Genomic DNA, 16,293 nt, shown 5'->3' with positions numbered 1-16,293 from the left:
TTTTAAAAAGTAAAGAGAAGCAGGTGCAGCTAATATCAATGTATTTTATCTCACCCAATATTTCCAAAACAGTGCCATTACAACGTAAAATCAATATAAACAATACTGATGCAAACTTTGACATTCTTTTATGCGTATTAAGTCTTCAAAGTCCGGTGTGTATTTTCCACTTACAGCACATCTCAGCTCAGACCAGCCACATTTCAAGTGCTCCACAGCCACGTGCAGCTAGTGGCTATTGTATTCGACAGCTCAGGTTTACGGCATTAAAAGTAACATTTACCGTGATTTTTGCTTCCAAAAGAATGGAAAGAATTTAAATATGGTTTTTAATGTTGCCAACTTAATTCCCAGCAGAGCACCATTCCAAGAGCAGCATTCTAGCTAACCACTGGCAAACCCTACTTGCAAAGCACTATGGGTGGGCCTTGTAAGGTCAGAGGGAAAGGGTAACCACCCCTCCCTACAGACCAGCAGAGGGTGCATTCTCTGGCTCCTGACCACAGGAGGCCCCAGAGTGAAGGGGGGAAAAGGGTAACAGGTCCAAGCTCGTGCACAAGGTACGTCCTAGACATGCTCCTGTTGATCCCTTAGGGATTTCACTGATTTAATTTTATTCTAATATGGCTCATCTGGATAGAGGATTTAATAATTCTTTAAAAGTATACTCCTTTTGAAGCTCACACACAAATTTGGGGACCACATAACCTGACAGGAGCCATCAAACATTTAACATTAAAAGAAAATGGTCCAAAACACACACATAATTCATCTTTAAATTAGCCTGATTTTATACACATGGATATAAACTCATGGATCGTTACTCTCTCCAGAGCGGCAGCAGCTGTCACCCAAGCCAGCCACCTCCCTGGGCCTCTGTAAGCAGCTCTGCCTCCACTTCTAATTGGGAACAGAGATACTCCTTGGGTGACTTCCAGCACGATCCATCACACCAGAGACAGCTTCTGTGCAAACCGAAGCAAATCGGTTTCCAAATAAGAAAAAAACCTCTTAGACAAACAAGGATTGAAGCATAGAAAGTCTTAAAAAAAAAAAAAAAAAAAAACCACACACACACACAAATAAAAGCAAAGCAAAAAAAAGTCAGTTAAGAGCAATGGCTTCTTCTCTCCAGTACTACAGACAGGGCAGCCATCCTCTCGGGTACAGATGAAAGCCACAAGCTTTTGACACAGGTGCACCAAGCCTGCCACCCAACGCACTGAAAGAAAAGCTTCCACTGGGTTGTTGGAGCCACCAAGCTCATTAATAGGATGCAGGCGAGATGAGTCTGAAAGTGCAACATGGGAGCACAGTGAGTAATTAAATCCCAGGTCATTTAAAAATGCAAACGCCTTGGATGTCACAGGCTCACAGAGCCTCTGACTCTTTTTCCTTCGTTACTTGGCTCAGGATGGAGGATTGGGAACCTGCAAGTCATATATGGATTATAATAAAATATGCCATATAGAAAACAGATTAAGACAGTTCTTCTTTGGGGAAATATACAAAGAGAGGAGCTGTCTGTTAGCTGTCAAGTTTGTAAGAGATACCATCTTTCGGGAGGCTGCGCTCTGCCAACAGACAGACTGCCCCAAGGGAAATTGTGGTGAAACACCCCGACAAGGCGCATCCATCCGTCCATCCATCACGGGCTCCCTCTGACGCAGGGGCCTGGAGATAGAGTTATAGTGCAAACAGGAGGGAGAAATCCCACAGACAATGGCAAAGAATGCTCCTGCTAGATCGTGAGTGCTCAATTTTTTTTTAGCTGCCTCTAGTCTTTCTTTAAAAATATAAACGTGCAGTTTTCTCTTCTGGGTGCTTATTATTTTGAGGTGTTAAGCTCATCATATTTCCTTGGATTTATACATCAATTTACACCAACGAGCAAGGAGCTTAAGAATCATTATTTCATTTATCCCCATCAGACTCTCAGGCTCATGAGGGGGGAAAAAGGAGGGGGGCATTGTAATCTCTCACCTCACAGAGGAGAGACTGGGAAGACCAGAAACCTCATTTTCTACAATGGTGGCAGGCCCAGGAATACATCTGCTTGTTTCCTAGGGGTGCCACTTTCTTGGCTGCATTTGACTCCCTGTTTTGTGACTCATAAAGCTCAAAATAGATGAGGTTCACATGGAGGACCCATCACCCAGGCTGCATCCTATAGGCCCTTGTTACTGCCTATTTTAGAATCCCAGACATCCACACGACAGGAGGACTGATCTCTCCCCCATCTGGCCTCCGCTGTGCCTACCCTCTCACCCCTATGTAGACACGCAAGGGTGCGTTCCAGCATCCAGATGTCAGGACCAGATAAGCATCGCCAACTCAAGACACAAAAACACCCACCCTGCCAAAGGAACCTCACCACTGGGCCGGCCAGCAGACCAAGTAAATGCTGCTTAGCAGGACGGGAGGGTGGGGGAAGGACAGTGGGAATGGATGGAGTGGGTGAAACATTTCCAAGCGTGAGTGGGTGATGGGGAGATGTCAGCCAAATGATACAAAGTTTCCGTGAGATAGGATGAAGTTCTGGAGGTCTACTGTGCAGCATGTTGACTCCAGCTATTAGTAATGTATTGTATACTTAAAAAATGCTAAGAGAGGAGATCTTAAATGTTCTCCTCACAAAAAAAAAAAAATGACAAATATATGAGGTGATAGGTATGTTAGTTTCATTTAATCATCTCACAATGTAAACATATATTTTAAAAATCTCATTGTACACCATAAATGTATATAATTTTTATTTGTCAATTATACCTTAATAAAGCTGGAGGGAAAATAAAATAATAAATAAAAATACACAGTTCAAGGGAACACAGGCAACTGGAAAGTGCAAGAAGCTGCTCTGGGGTGAAATCTCAGCTCTACTACCCTAAACCACACACTTGGCCTTGATCTCCTTATCAGTAAAACTGGGAGAATAAAACCCACTTCCTGCTGTTCTTACAAGGCCACACAAAGTAATGGATACAAAGTGTACAGCACGAGCAGGTGCTCAATAAGTGTGAGCACCCTTCTTTTCACCTCCTAAGGTTTCCCTCTCCTTGTGCTTGTCAGCAAAAACCCCCCACCTTCTGATACTCTCAGACCACCATGTGGTGAGGCACGGCTTTCCCCAGCACGGGCATGGCCCAGGGAGGATGGACGCAAAGGGGCAGAATATCAGGCAGTGGAGAGGACAGAAGAACCTGAGGAGACTCAGCAGGGAGCTAAGATGCTGCCCCACTTCCAGTCCAGGGTGGGCACTGCTCCTGCAGCTTTGGGGGGAAATCATGCCAGAACTGCAGTGGAAGATGCCCTGCTTTATTCCTTCATTTGACAAGTAATTATTGAGCACATACTATGTACCAGACTCTGTTCAAGGTGCCGGGTACACAGCCATGAACAAAAAAGACAAAACTCCCTGCCCTCATGGAATTTATGTTCTACTAGGGGAGAAACAACACATAAAGTAAACAAGTGAAACCTCTGGTATGACAGATGGCAATCAGCTTTGGAGCAAAAACCAGAGCAGAGGAGGAGAAGCTGGCACATTGAGGTGACGAGAGGGTGGTTACACTTTTAAATGCGGCCAGGAAAGCACAAGCCCGAAGGAGGAGAGGGAGGGGGCCGCGCTGACATCCAGTGCAAAGACCCTGAAGCTGGCTGTCTGCCTGAAGCAGGGTGAGCCGGGGGAATGGTAGGAGACCAGCTCCGGGAGCTACAGGGGCCTTGAAGGGCTATGCAGGCGCCTGCAAGAATGTTGGCTTCCACGCTGAGTGCAATGGCAAGCCATTGGAGGTTCTGAGCAAAGCATGACAAGATGATGCCTATATATTAATAGAATCACTCTGAAATTAACTGAAGAGGGTGAGGGCAGAAGCGCGGTGACCAGTTAGGAGTTACTGCAGTATGTATGGAGCCCTACCAACGAGCCTGGTGCTTGGGAGGGGGCTGTGCATGGTAAGGATAGAGCTCTGTCCTTGTGGCATCAGGTGTCAGATGCATCCAGGGGTCAGTACACACTGGAGAGCAGTCACCCGGCCCCTGCACAGGGGTTCCTACCACAATGAACCAGGAGAGGCCAGGTGTCCAATGCTAAAGGGCAAAGGTGTGGAGCCATACCAGGGTGAGTCCACGGAGGAATGGTTCTCCATGAAGAAAGTGGACCAGCCAAGGCCAAGGACAGAAAACAAGATCCAGGCAGATGGGTGTGGCTTAGCATTCCAGGGGCTAACAGGTGTAATAAACGCACAGAGGAAGCTGTCCAGGTTCCTCTCTGTGCCCTGGGAGGTGGGCGCCAGAGGGCTGAGTTCTGGGATACAGAGGTGAGGTCGTGCAGGCAGTGCTTCTGGTATAGGTGGGCCCCACAGCCAGGCACTTGATCTCCACTCCTCAGTGTATAAGATACTAGACTGGGGCCTTTTAAAAGACCCTGAGGAGGACTGAGTTCCCATTCTGGGCCAGATGGTACACACTTTTTCAGCTGGGCAGTGAGCTGTCTGCAGCGAGCTCATCACTGGTGCTAGGGACAGACAGAGCATTGCGGGAACCCACCAGCAGGGCAGTGTGGAGGTAGCATCACGGTGCTTCTTACTTACCAGGCCCTCCCTCCCCACCCCACACTACTCTCAGAATAACCCCGTGAAACTACCACGGTCTGCATTTCACAGATGGAGAATCGAGGCAGGAGTGGCTAGGTAACTGCCCCAAATCACAAAGCCAGTGGGTAGAGGGATCTGGACTTGAACCTCAGCCTTGCCTGCTTGATGCCTCTTCTCTTGCAGAGCACAGCTACTTGGCATAGGGAAGGCCCCTACGACCCCACACCAAAGAAAGGCAAGATGGCAAAACTCTGATGAGACCCACAGGCCAGGCTGGGAACCGATGGCAAGCCCAGCTCACCTGCCCAAGGCCTCTGCTCTCTGGCTCAGTCTCCCTCATCTATGAAACAGAAATGATGAGAGCTAAGTCACGTTCTCCAAGCTTGATATCAAACACCAGACACATCTCTTTTGTCATCCCTTTAATAAACCTTTACTGTCAATGCTCTACTAGGTGCCAAGACTCAGGCTGTGTGCTAGGGGCACAGATGAAGAAACTCTCACCCTCAAAGAGCTTGCCTTCCAGTGGGGAGAGACACAGGTATACGCGCAATGGCGTGACTGGGTGATCTTTCCGACTTACAACCCAAGCCCCACATGTGGCTCTGCCGGGTCCCACTGCAAAGCACAGTCATGGACACTCAGCAGCGGCCATGCGCTGGCCTGGCCACCCCATCTGTGGCCCACTTCCTCTGCCAGCCCAAGCTCCCAGGGCCCTGCAGAACACACACAGTGCCACGGACACCCTGACTCAGTCCCCCAGCCCACCTCCATTCCTGAGACTGCCAGGAAGGCAGAGGAATGGGTCACTTCCAGCACATAGGCAGTCGCAGCATGAGTGGGGGCTGGAGTGGCCTGCCCACCTCACTCCAGCTGCCCTACTCACGACGCCAACAAGAGCTGAAGAAGCTGCCGTTGCAGGCCTCCAGATGGATGGCTGCAGGCTCTGACACTGCAGGAAAGAGATAAATGGCTGGTCATTTCCCCCCGATGCACTTGAAGGCATCCATTCTCCCAGCTGTACCAAGCTCAGGCGACCCCCCCGCACAGAGACAGATAAGCACTGACAGATGGGGGTGGGAGCCGGAGCGTCCTTCCCCCCCTCGGAAGGACACAGCCAGACTCCTCTGCAGGCCGGGAGAAGGTCACGTTGCCCGTTGGCTCACACCTGGCTCGGGGCTCCAAGGGTCCCTTCCCTCACCTCCCCCCATCCAGCTCACCCCGCCTGGCTCATGCATCCGAGGGACACTCAGCAGAGGGGGAGGGCCGGGGACAGAGGGAGCCAGCTGACAGGCTCATCAATCTCAGGCTACATGCTTGGCACATCAGCGTTCCCTAAGTTGTTCCCGGACTGGGAGGGTGTCGGAGGAGCCAGGGGCACTGTCTCGAGGAGAAGAGAAATCACACCGAACATCAGAGAGCAAATGGTGGAAGAAGCCTGGGGACTATTAAAATGTGGGCCATGTATAAAAGCAGTAGGGAACTAATTAAGATGCAGGATTTTCAAAAGCTGGGGAAGTTGGCCGCAGCCTGCTCCCATCTGTAGAGTTCTGGCAGTTCAGTGTGGCAGGGACGGCACCCTAGGCGGGCCAACAGGCCTCTCCGCCCCTGCCCAAGCAGGCAGCATTCAGGCCCCTCTGCCTGGACCACCCCCTTGGAGGACACCCCTCTGAGGGTCCCCATGCCTTGCTCGCTGGCCAGCTTATGGCCACCCTGCTTTGGGACAGCAACCTAAGCAACCGCCTCCTTCAGTGCCCTCCTGGTCGAGTTTTCCCCAACAGCGTGTGATGAGGGGTGATCATCCTTGGTCATTCATCCCCCGTCATTGAAGGGCCGCCAAAAACAGGAACAAACCAAGAGAAAGAACCAGAACCCTATTCCTGGCTACATTCCCTCGCATCACTCTTGGAATTTGGCAAAAGTGGCAAAGAGCCGTGCTGTTCCCCGAGTGTCCCAGAGCGGAAGAGATCGACTGGGCCTCAGGTACACTCGCGCACCAGAGGACCACCTGCCGTAAAAGCCCTGAGAGTGCCAGGATGGAAGCGTGTGTGGGCTGCGAGGCAACATGGCGCCCGTTCCAATAGGTTCCCTGGGGCTCTCTGCTTGGTTCACCATGCTGCCCCCTGGAAATTAGCTTCCTAATTCTATGCTGCAGTTTCCCAACCTCTAAAACAAAGATAATGTCTGCCCTAGACCATGGGGACCAAAAGTTTAGGGTTAAAAGGCTGAATTGATCTAAGCATTTAATCCAAAGGGACACAAGGAAAAGTTTGTTGCCAGCCTTTGTCTTTTCTTCCTTTGAAAACAAAAAGTGAAGTTAAAGGCCTCTTTTTTAACCAGCTGGCTTTTGCCCAGCACCTGCCCTGCTTCAGGGCCTTCTGGGGGGTATTTACTATCTACCTTTTTCTCCTGCCGGCTCGGCTCCCCCTTGGTGAGGACAGAGCTCTATTCTTGGGGAGACGGTCCAGGGGAGGCCCCTCACTGGCCCCAGGCCCCTGCCCAAGCCTTCATGCTGTAGGAATTGTGATGTCTGTGTCGTGAAACACCTTGCGTTTGCCTCTGTGGCCAAGTGCAAGCTGCAGAGAACACTGAACTCGATTGTCAGTCAGCGGAGAGAAATAATGCTGTGTGTGTTGTCCTTCAGACACCCAGGCAAGCAGGAGGTGGCGAGATGTTTATTCAAGACCGATTGGAGGAGTGATGTTTGGCGTGAGAAACACATAGGTCCAGGGACACTGAGAAAGCTTTCAAATTCCAAAGGGCTCTTCCTAGTTCTCAGCCCCTTCCCACCCTCACGAAGAAAGATTTTTATTTTCAGCAAGTAGGAAAGAAACACAGGAGACACAGCACATTTACAGTGCGGGAGATGGGATGAGGACAGCAGGCCTGGGGCATCACTCCACTGGGAGTAATTTCACCCAGGGACAAATGACTCAATGGCAGCCGAGACCCACCTCCCCACTCCCCACCCTGGGACATCTCCTCATCCCAGATGAACCCGATGCTCGGCGGCACTGAACCAGAAGTGGGTGGTTCTGCAGCCCTGTCCTCAGACCTTCTCCAAGGGCCCTCAAGATGCCTGAACCTGCACCCCCTCCCTCTGCTCTGACCTGGTTTCCTAACAGAGCTCTGCAGACCCGGGGCCAGGGGCGACTCTAACCCTCGTGACACTCTAGCCTTTGTTGCCGAAAGCTGCCTGTCACTGCTGGACTCAGGCAGGGACACAAAGGAAGACGGGAGGGACAAGCTGAGTGTCGGCATGATAAATTGCTTGTGGCATCTCCTCGCTGTCCGTGGGAGAGTGTGACGTGGAAGGAGATTCGTGCCTAGAGACAATTCTGCTTGAGGCCAGTGGTCTCTGTCTCTCAGACCAGGCAGGCTCTTCTCCCCTCCCCCGAGGAGACGAGGACATGTCAGGGTGTGCTGATGTTAGAACCTAGGGGGACTTGGGGAGTCCTAGACATGACTAGATTCCTGGGGAGTGCCAATGGGCACCCAGGGGGGCCCACACCAGGAGGCTGGGAGGCAGACTGAGGAAAGGACAGGCATCCTCAGGGGCTGGGTGGCAGAGGGTGCCAAAGGATAGGTGGGTGGGTTGGTTTTCTTTCAACATAAACTCAGTCTTGTAGTTTCCATAAATTTAAAGAGATTCAGCACAGGATGGACAGATTGATTACTGATTTTCAGCAAGTTCTGCCCAAAGAGGATTATATATAATCTTGTGTGATTTGCTGGGTTTTTTCCACTTAGCAAATGGACATCTTTCCATTTTTTTCTACTCACTCTTTTAAAAGAATAGTATTCCCTTCTATGAATGTACTATAATATATATTTAACTAGTCCTCTATACGTGGACCTTCTGGTAGTGAATGAGTATGTGTCTGTGTCTGTGTGTGTATACACACACACACACACACACACACACACACACACACACACACACAGGCTAAGTTCCTAGCAATAGAATTTCTAGGTCAAAGGTATGTGAGTTTTAAATACTAGTAGGTACTTTTCATTGTCCTTCAAAAAGGTTACAACCAATTCCACTGCGAAGTGTAAAAGAGAACAAACACATCCCTAGCCTCTCCCTCCATCTCCATCTGTTTCCTCTCCCCGCTCCTCTGTCCCTGGGAAGCCTCAGTCTACCCAGCCGACTGCCCCCACCTACTAGGAATCTGCAGCAAGTTCTCCAGGGACTCTGGCCAGTGACTCTACTCTGAGTCACACTAAAAATCAACCAAAAAACCAAGCTCTCCTTGAATGCAAGTCAAATGGAATAAAAATAAGAGATAGTCATTAAAAAATAAGTCACTAGGGAGGACATACTCCCCCCCAAATGTCCCTGTGCAATTTATAAATGACGGGGGCAGAGCCTCTGGAAGGTGGACAGGTTGTGCCTGCACAGGGACACTTGCCAAGGGCACAGAGGAGGGGCTGAGACCCAGCTTTTGCTCTAGTAACCCACAGAAGGGGCATGATTTTGTGAATGTTCCCCCAGAGCGGGTGCTGCCCTTCTACTTCTGCACAAATGCACCACATGGGCTAGCTGAGGCCCTGGATGAAGGTGCTTTTCTGAAATTTTGGCTTGTACAAAAATTCAAATGCAAACTTGTATCCCTGCTAGAAGAGAGCGGTTTCTTTAGTTGTGCTGTTTTGCATTCTCTAGATGGGCCCTGACTGCTCCGAGGCGCCAGGCTGAACCTCGTTATCACGGACTCCCGGGCGCTCCCCGGGCGTCGTCGCTCACCACCTGCAGCTGCAGGCTGGCGTGATGGTACATTCTGAGAGCCAGGCCTGGCCCCGGTGGTACAGACTCAGAACAGGATCGGGAAATGACAAACATTTGGCCAAAGGCTTTTGGGGTTTTGTTTTTGTTTGTGCTTTTAGTAGGCTTAGCAGTAGGTCTGCTTACCCAAAGAGAGGAACAAGTGCATCTGAGAAGGAGCTCTGTCATGTGAAAGGCTATTTATTCCAGCCCTGGCTGTTTATATTATATCTCAGCACCTGCGTGCTGGCGTGGAGGAGTGAACCTGCCGTGGGGGGGCCCAATTTTTCCCACCTTGGGATATGGCTGCACCTCAGAGGGCTCATCCTCACAAAGGATGGAGCTTGTCTCTCCAGAGAGGGTCCCTCCCCAGGACCCTGACCATCTCTGGGGCTGGGCCTTTTCCTGGAACCTGGTACAGACACTCTGCCTCACGCTTGGGGCAGAAGCTGAGGCGACCTTTGGAATGATCACAGATACAGACACTATGTGCTGGTGGGGACTTGGCTACAGCAAACCCCCAGCCCTCGGGTTCCTTTTCCCTCCCCTGGCAGGTCCAAAGCCAGCTGTGAAGGCAGCTGCTGCATGTTCAGCCATAGGCAACGTGTAAACACTGGGAGGCCAGCGTGCCCAAAGGAAATGTTTGCAGACAGAGGATCAAACACTCATGACATAATTTTTTGCCTTAGTCCCACCAACAGTGGATAGTTGGTTCTTCAATACACAAGCAGTACAGCAGACTTCTTGGCTCTGCCCACAGCCTGCTTTACCTCCCCCATAAAATGGGCTTATAACACTTTCACCCTCCTCTCTCTACCTCCCAGGGCTAATGATAGGGACCAAGTAAGTGATATGAAAGAAAGTGCTTTGTAAAGGGCTTTGTAAACTACAATGCGCTGCTCAGACACTGGTTCTGATAATAATTATTATTCAGTCGAGTGTCCCATCCCCTGAGTGGCAGCGATTTGTGGGAAAGATATAAACCCAGCCAATTAATCAGTCCTTCCTGGGACTTCTCTGCCACAGCTGCTGAAGAGTGTGGCACACGTTTGAGTCTGGAAGTGCCAGCAGCCATCTTGTCTGCCCCACGGTGGGAAGAAAGTGCAGTGTTAGAGGTAGAGAGAAACATATAGCCCTCACTACAATGTTTGAGCACCTGGATGCAGCTATGCCTGAAGCCAGAAAAACCCTGGGATTTACTGTTACATCAATCAACTTCCCTTTTTCTGCTTAGGCTAGATTGATTTGAGCTTCTAAGATTTATGACTGAAGGAATTCCAACTATCTCCTTGTTTAATAATTAATATGTATTAGTTTTATAATCATAAAATAAAGTTTTTAGGAGAAAAGGCCTTGTTTAAGTTTCTTTAAGTTAATATACCTATCAGCAGCACAAAGAAGGAGAAAAAGCATTGAACCAGGAAATCAAGCAACCTGGCGTCTCTGCTAGATCCACAACAATTGCTGCTGTGTAACTTTGAACAAGTTTCTTAACCTGTCTGGACCTCAATAAACTAAAAAATTAAAGCTAATGATATCTAAGGCATTTTACAGTGCTAATCATCTTTGATTCTATGAAAGAAGACCCAATTAGTCTGATATAAAATGTTCTTAATAAAGACTTTTTATGTAAATGTTAAGAATAAAGACTAATAATTTAAAATTAGTGGCAAGTATTTATTTAAAAAATTAAAAATCAACAAATTACATATGAGATATCCTCATATACATGCAAAATATTGATTGCATCACTGGTTAAACTGGAAAAATTAGAGACAAAAATTGGGAATAGTCCGGTTAAACAAATTGTGGTACCATTCATACAATGGAATATTATGTAATTATAATGAAGAAGTGAGGAAACTCTTTATGGTCAATATCTAAAACACATTTTTAAGTGGAAAAGGCAAAATCCAAAGTGGTTGTGCTGTGTAAAAAAAGGAGGGGAAAAATCACACAAATGTAACTCCTGGTGCCTGCGTAGACTATCTTTGGAAGGAATCTCAAAAAACTGGTACCATTGATTACCTTTTGGGAGACTGGGCTTTCTTTTTCATTATATAACATATCCTTTTTATCTTTTGAATGTCAAAACATGTAACTATATTATATACTCAAGATAAAATAGATAAATATATAAAAATATCAATTAGAAAATCACATGTAGCTTGTTAGATCCTCACAGTCATGCCAATGGGTCTTGCAGTCCAGCTACCATCAGCCTTTGAGACCAGTGTTTCTCACACCTCAGTGTGCGTTCTGGGGTTGTACTCCAGGAGATCGTGATAAAATACAGGTTCTGAATCAGCAGGTCTGGAGCAAGGCCCAAGATCCTGCGTCTCTAACAAGCCCCAGGTGATGCTGCACACTTTGAGTATAGTTCTAGAACCACACTGACCAATGTGGGCACCACCAGCCACATGTGGCTATGGAGCACTTGAAATGTGGCTAGTCCAAAATGAGACGTGGGGAATGCAACATACACACTGGAATTCAGAAACAAACAAAAAAAAGAACATAAAAGATCTTACTCCTAATTTTTACATTGATGACATGCTGAAATAATACTTTTTAAATGTGAGGTTAAACAGAACGCGTTATTCAAATTCATTTCCCCTGTTTTGTCTTTCCTTTTTTAATGTAACTACTAGAAAATGTAAAGCTACTGAAGGCTTGCATTATATTTCTATTGGATCGTGCTGCTCCAGGAGACTTGGATCTCCTACAGGCTGCATCGTGGTGGCACTGAGACAACCTCAGTCATCACCCTGGAGTATTTGCGAGGATCTGTACATTGTGTAAGGACACTGGAGAACTAGGGTGGGATGGAACACACTGGAGAATCTAGTCCCCACTCACCCCTAATAAAACTACACAAGTGAATCTGAGTTAAAGCAAACAATTAAAACAGTCTTAACCATGGAACTGTGAGTGAAAACATTCCAAACAACTGTAGGTAGAGATTTTGCAGAGCCAACATGGCCTAAGGGGTCGGCGTGGAAAGGAAAGAGTGACGTAACATTGCCAGGCAGCCAGCCTCCACTGGTCTGCAATGCTTTGGTGACAGTGGAAGGGAGCATGTCAACTGTGTATTTGCACCACTGAGCAGCACTGTTCCCACCACGCTGAGTCACATCCCAGCTCTGGCACCCCCCAAAACAGAGGTGCCCTTAAAGCTAAGGACCCAGGGCAATCACTCAGCCTTGCTGCAAGCCAGATGTAGATAGTGTAAGACAGCCATGTAGTCCAAAGTGTAATAACAGATCAGTGTAAAGATAAACCCACCAATTCCTTCTGTGTGGCCACAAAGCAATCTGCATCACTCAGAGGTAAATTATGAATTCAAATTCTTTCATCTCTGCATTGGAGGTGAGTGCAATTTCTAGCTAATTGACAGTTTCCATGCAAGATGCCCCAGAGGTTCACACAGGGTAAAGAACGGGAGGGTCTGTGGTATATTCTCTTCTCCTCAGAAACACACAACCCAGGACAAAGTTTCTTTACTTGAGGCCACAAGGAAGGTATCACATGACCCAAAGAGCTGCACTTCCTTCAGTTCTGTTGGGAAAGGAAGTCATTCTAGAACATCCCACCCTGCTGCTACTGGCTTTATTCCCCTAGAGTGGCAAGAGAGAAGACAAAAGGAAAGGGAAGGCACGAGACACCCCGAGGGGAGAAAAACCCTGGTGGACATGTCTATACACAAAAGCAGGCACAGAGCACACCTTTGAGCTCCATGTGGACATGTTTCCTCTCCCGGAAAACTTAGCTCTATAAAGGAGCAAGCCAGCTTTGTCCTGGGCCCAGCCCAGCCCTCCCCGCCTCCCCCATCATGGGCCCAGCCAAGATCCAGAGGGCACTGACCAGGTTTTATTTCCAGTAGCCGTAGCTTTGGATCCTCAGGTGGGTGCAATCGTCTCTTCTTGCGCCAGCAACGGGCAGGGTATGTATACAGCTGGCCTGGGGCAAGGCCTGTGAACAAAGACAATGTAAAGATTAAAGGCTCCAGGCTGGAAGGGGCCTTGGAAACTACCCTGACTAACCTTGTCATTCACAATGAGAGGACACTCAATCCCAGAGAGGTGAAGTGACTTGTCGAGGTCACACAGCTGGTTGATGGTACAGCCAAAGCTGATCTCAGTCATCTGACCCCAGGGCCCTTGCTCTGTCTGCCCCACCAAGCTGTTCAGCAAGCCCATGCCAACAGGAGCCATCATCTTTACCAAAGCCAGTTCTGCTCCCCTGGCCTGGGAGAACATCAGCTGGACATTTAGACTGCAAGAGGAACCTTCCCAGAGTCAACCGCACCAAAGTGTTCCCAAGGCAGTGGGTGCCCATCTCCTGCCCCTCTGTCCAGATCCAGGTTAGGCAGGTTCCTTCAAGGTGGAGCATCAGAAGTCAGCTGGCCTACCCTATGGACAGCCGGGAGTAAGAAGCATTTCAAGGAAACAGACCAAAAAAGCCAGATCTAAAATACTTACTGGCTTCTCCCATCCACCGTTAGCTACTGGCAGCTCACTGCAGCTAAAGAAACCCCTGGGTGACCTCCAGGAGAGGTCACACAGGTGGGCAGGCTCCACGGTCTACAGAGCCAGGATGCCTGTAGATCCCTGTCTACCTGCCTGGGTCTTGCAAAAAGAAACAGGCAGAAGTCCAGTGGCTGGGCTTACTTATTACACTGTCTCCCAACAAGAGTCTCCATCTGTATGTGGCCTTTGACACCACCAGCACTGTTGTCATGCCAGGCACCCCATGGGGAGCCTTCTTCCTCATCAGACAACACTTCTGTGGCTCCTGTGGCACATAATATGACAGTCAAAGGCTTTGGAGGAAAATGGACTCTCCGCACTAGACCTCAGTCTAGTCCCAGAGAAAAGGGCAGGGGTGGAGACTGAGAGAAGAAGAAGAAGGTGCTTAAGACTCGGTGATTTGCAGTCTACAAAGACTGACATCCCCATCATAAACCAGCAAGCCAACCAACCCCTGCTACTGTGAAAAGACTTTTCTGTCTTGTTCTAATCAGAATCCCCAGAACCACAGCTATGACTGACACAAAGAAAAACCAAACTAAATATCTGTTGAATGAATATGTTCCAGCTTCACTGTAAAGTAGGAACTGTCTGCGGTAGGTACATGTGGCACATTACAGCTGTTAGATGCAGACAGCCTCACGTGAGAGTATCACTGTACACACCTAGGACCACAGGGTTCAGAAGACATCAGGACTCAATTCTCATCTGCTGTCTTCTATTTTAGGGCCCTTAGAAGTTAAGAGGGGAAACTGACTTCATTTTTTTGCCTTTACAGAGAAAATCTACAGAAGTTTCATTGCCATATATCCATTCGTTCATTTTCAACAGTCATTCTACCCTTGTATAAGGTTGGGTCCGAAGCAGAGTCAACTATCCCAGCATTAAAGGAACAAAAATGTTCAGGTCTCTTTAAGTGCTAGCCATCACTTTAACCACGCTGCTGCTCCCACAGGTTCCAAGACTGTGAACAAGTTGGAGGTTCTGATCCCTCTCCCTCTGATTCTTAGAAACCAGAGCAGAGCCAGACTCAGAAATGTAAGAATTGAATGACCATCAGCCCTGCTGTTCCTGGCTCCAGACGATTCATTCACCTAGACCCAAACCATCCAATAGAGACTCTAGAAGCGGGCTCAGAACCAAGCCCAGAGCCCACCCCACCCACCCCAGCATGGCAATCTCTGGGCCTTAGCTTCCCTTCTTGCCATATAGGCTGCTTCATGGTATTTCCAACCTCATCAAAAGCAGGTCAGTAAAAAAGGCGTCAGTCCAGACCAGCGCTCTCAAAAGATCCAAGCAGCAAGAGTTCAAAACGGTCAACACTTGTCCAGTTCCTACATCCTCCCTGAGACAGTAGTCACTGTGCTTGTTGATCAGAGGCCTGAAGACAGCCTCAGGCCACTCCCCTTGTAGCTGCAGGCCCACTTTTCTGGGAGAGTCAATTTTAGTAAGCAGTTTGAATGTCCAGAAGAGGGGACTGTTTGTTTCATTCTTTCTCTGGTGGATTGGGGAAGCTCCACAGTGCAGAGGAAGAGCACATACATCCTATGCATCCTGGGAAATATCCTAACGCCTTTCTGAGCTTGTCTTCTTACCTGTAAGATAGGAGTTAATAATAGCTACCTTATAGGGATTGTCATGGGGATTAGCTTACATTCAAAAGGAAGCTCTCTATAACCATGAAGATGACAAATGACAGTTGTTAATCATCATGAGTTAGCTGACCTAGACAAGTCTTGGACTCGATGCCCACGTGGTACATAGTGTGACAAGGCCCCCCCTACCCTGCCCACCTTGCTCCTGCTTGGTCCTTTAGCCACAAGGAGGGAAGACAGGCTTCTTGTTAATGTCTGCTTTGAATCCACCTTGTCTCAACAAGCAAATGGCCCCAAGAACTCTCTAGGGGCTCCTTGCCCCCTTCCTTGCCCTCCTCGCTAGGCCGACAGGCACCAGGGTTCCTTCCCAGGAACAACACATTCGGCCCTGGAGTTCCACTTACACAGGGAAGAGCCGGGCCTCGTGAGACTTGTGTTGTTTATCTCATTAGAACAGGAGGCACATAACTCAAAGCCTGTGTGTGTGGTGGTGGAGGAAGGGGGAGAGGAGGATGGAGTCACAGCTGCTGTCAGGGAAATTAACCTTGAGGAGTAAGCATGGGGCTAGGGGTGGGGATGAAGGAAGGAAGCAGGAGGCTGGAGAGGGGAAGCCAGGCCTCCCTGGTAACCAAGGCCACCACCACCCCTCCATTGACATTCCCACTGAGCAAACTGCTTTTCTGTTACTTTGAGCTACGACTCCAGTTACAACACTCATGCTCACGTGCAAGCAAAAGCATGATGAACCCACACACACATACACATACACACACACAGAAACTCACACACTTGCTAGGAGAACTGGCTCC

General features: G+C 48.6%; 1 protein-coding gene across 1 annotated transcript in view; it reads right to left on the bottom strand.

The window, feature by feature from the left end:
- Window positions 1-16,293, bottom strand: part of DPF3 (double PHD fingers 3) — a 184,614-nt gene that overhangs the window by 55,580 nt on the left and 112,741 nt on the right. Inside the window, exon 3 of the mRNA XM_045564534.1 lies at window positions 13,225-13,332. Within this exon, the coding sequence (XP_045420490.1) occupies window positions 13,225-13,332 (108 nt within the window). The remainder of the gene's footprint in view (window positions 1-13,224; window positions 13,333-16,293) is intronic.

Source organism: Lemur catta, chromosome 1 (genome assembly GCF_020740605.2).
Source record: "Lemur catta isolate mLemCat1 chromosome 1, mLemCat1.pri, whole genome shotgun sequence".
NCBI classification, from domain to species: Eukaryota; Metazoa; Chordata; class Mammalia; order Primates; family Lemuridae; genus Lemur; species Lemur catta.
Note: the sequence above shows the minus strand (reverse complement) of the source record. Positions and strands in the feature narration are given on the sequence as shown.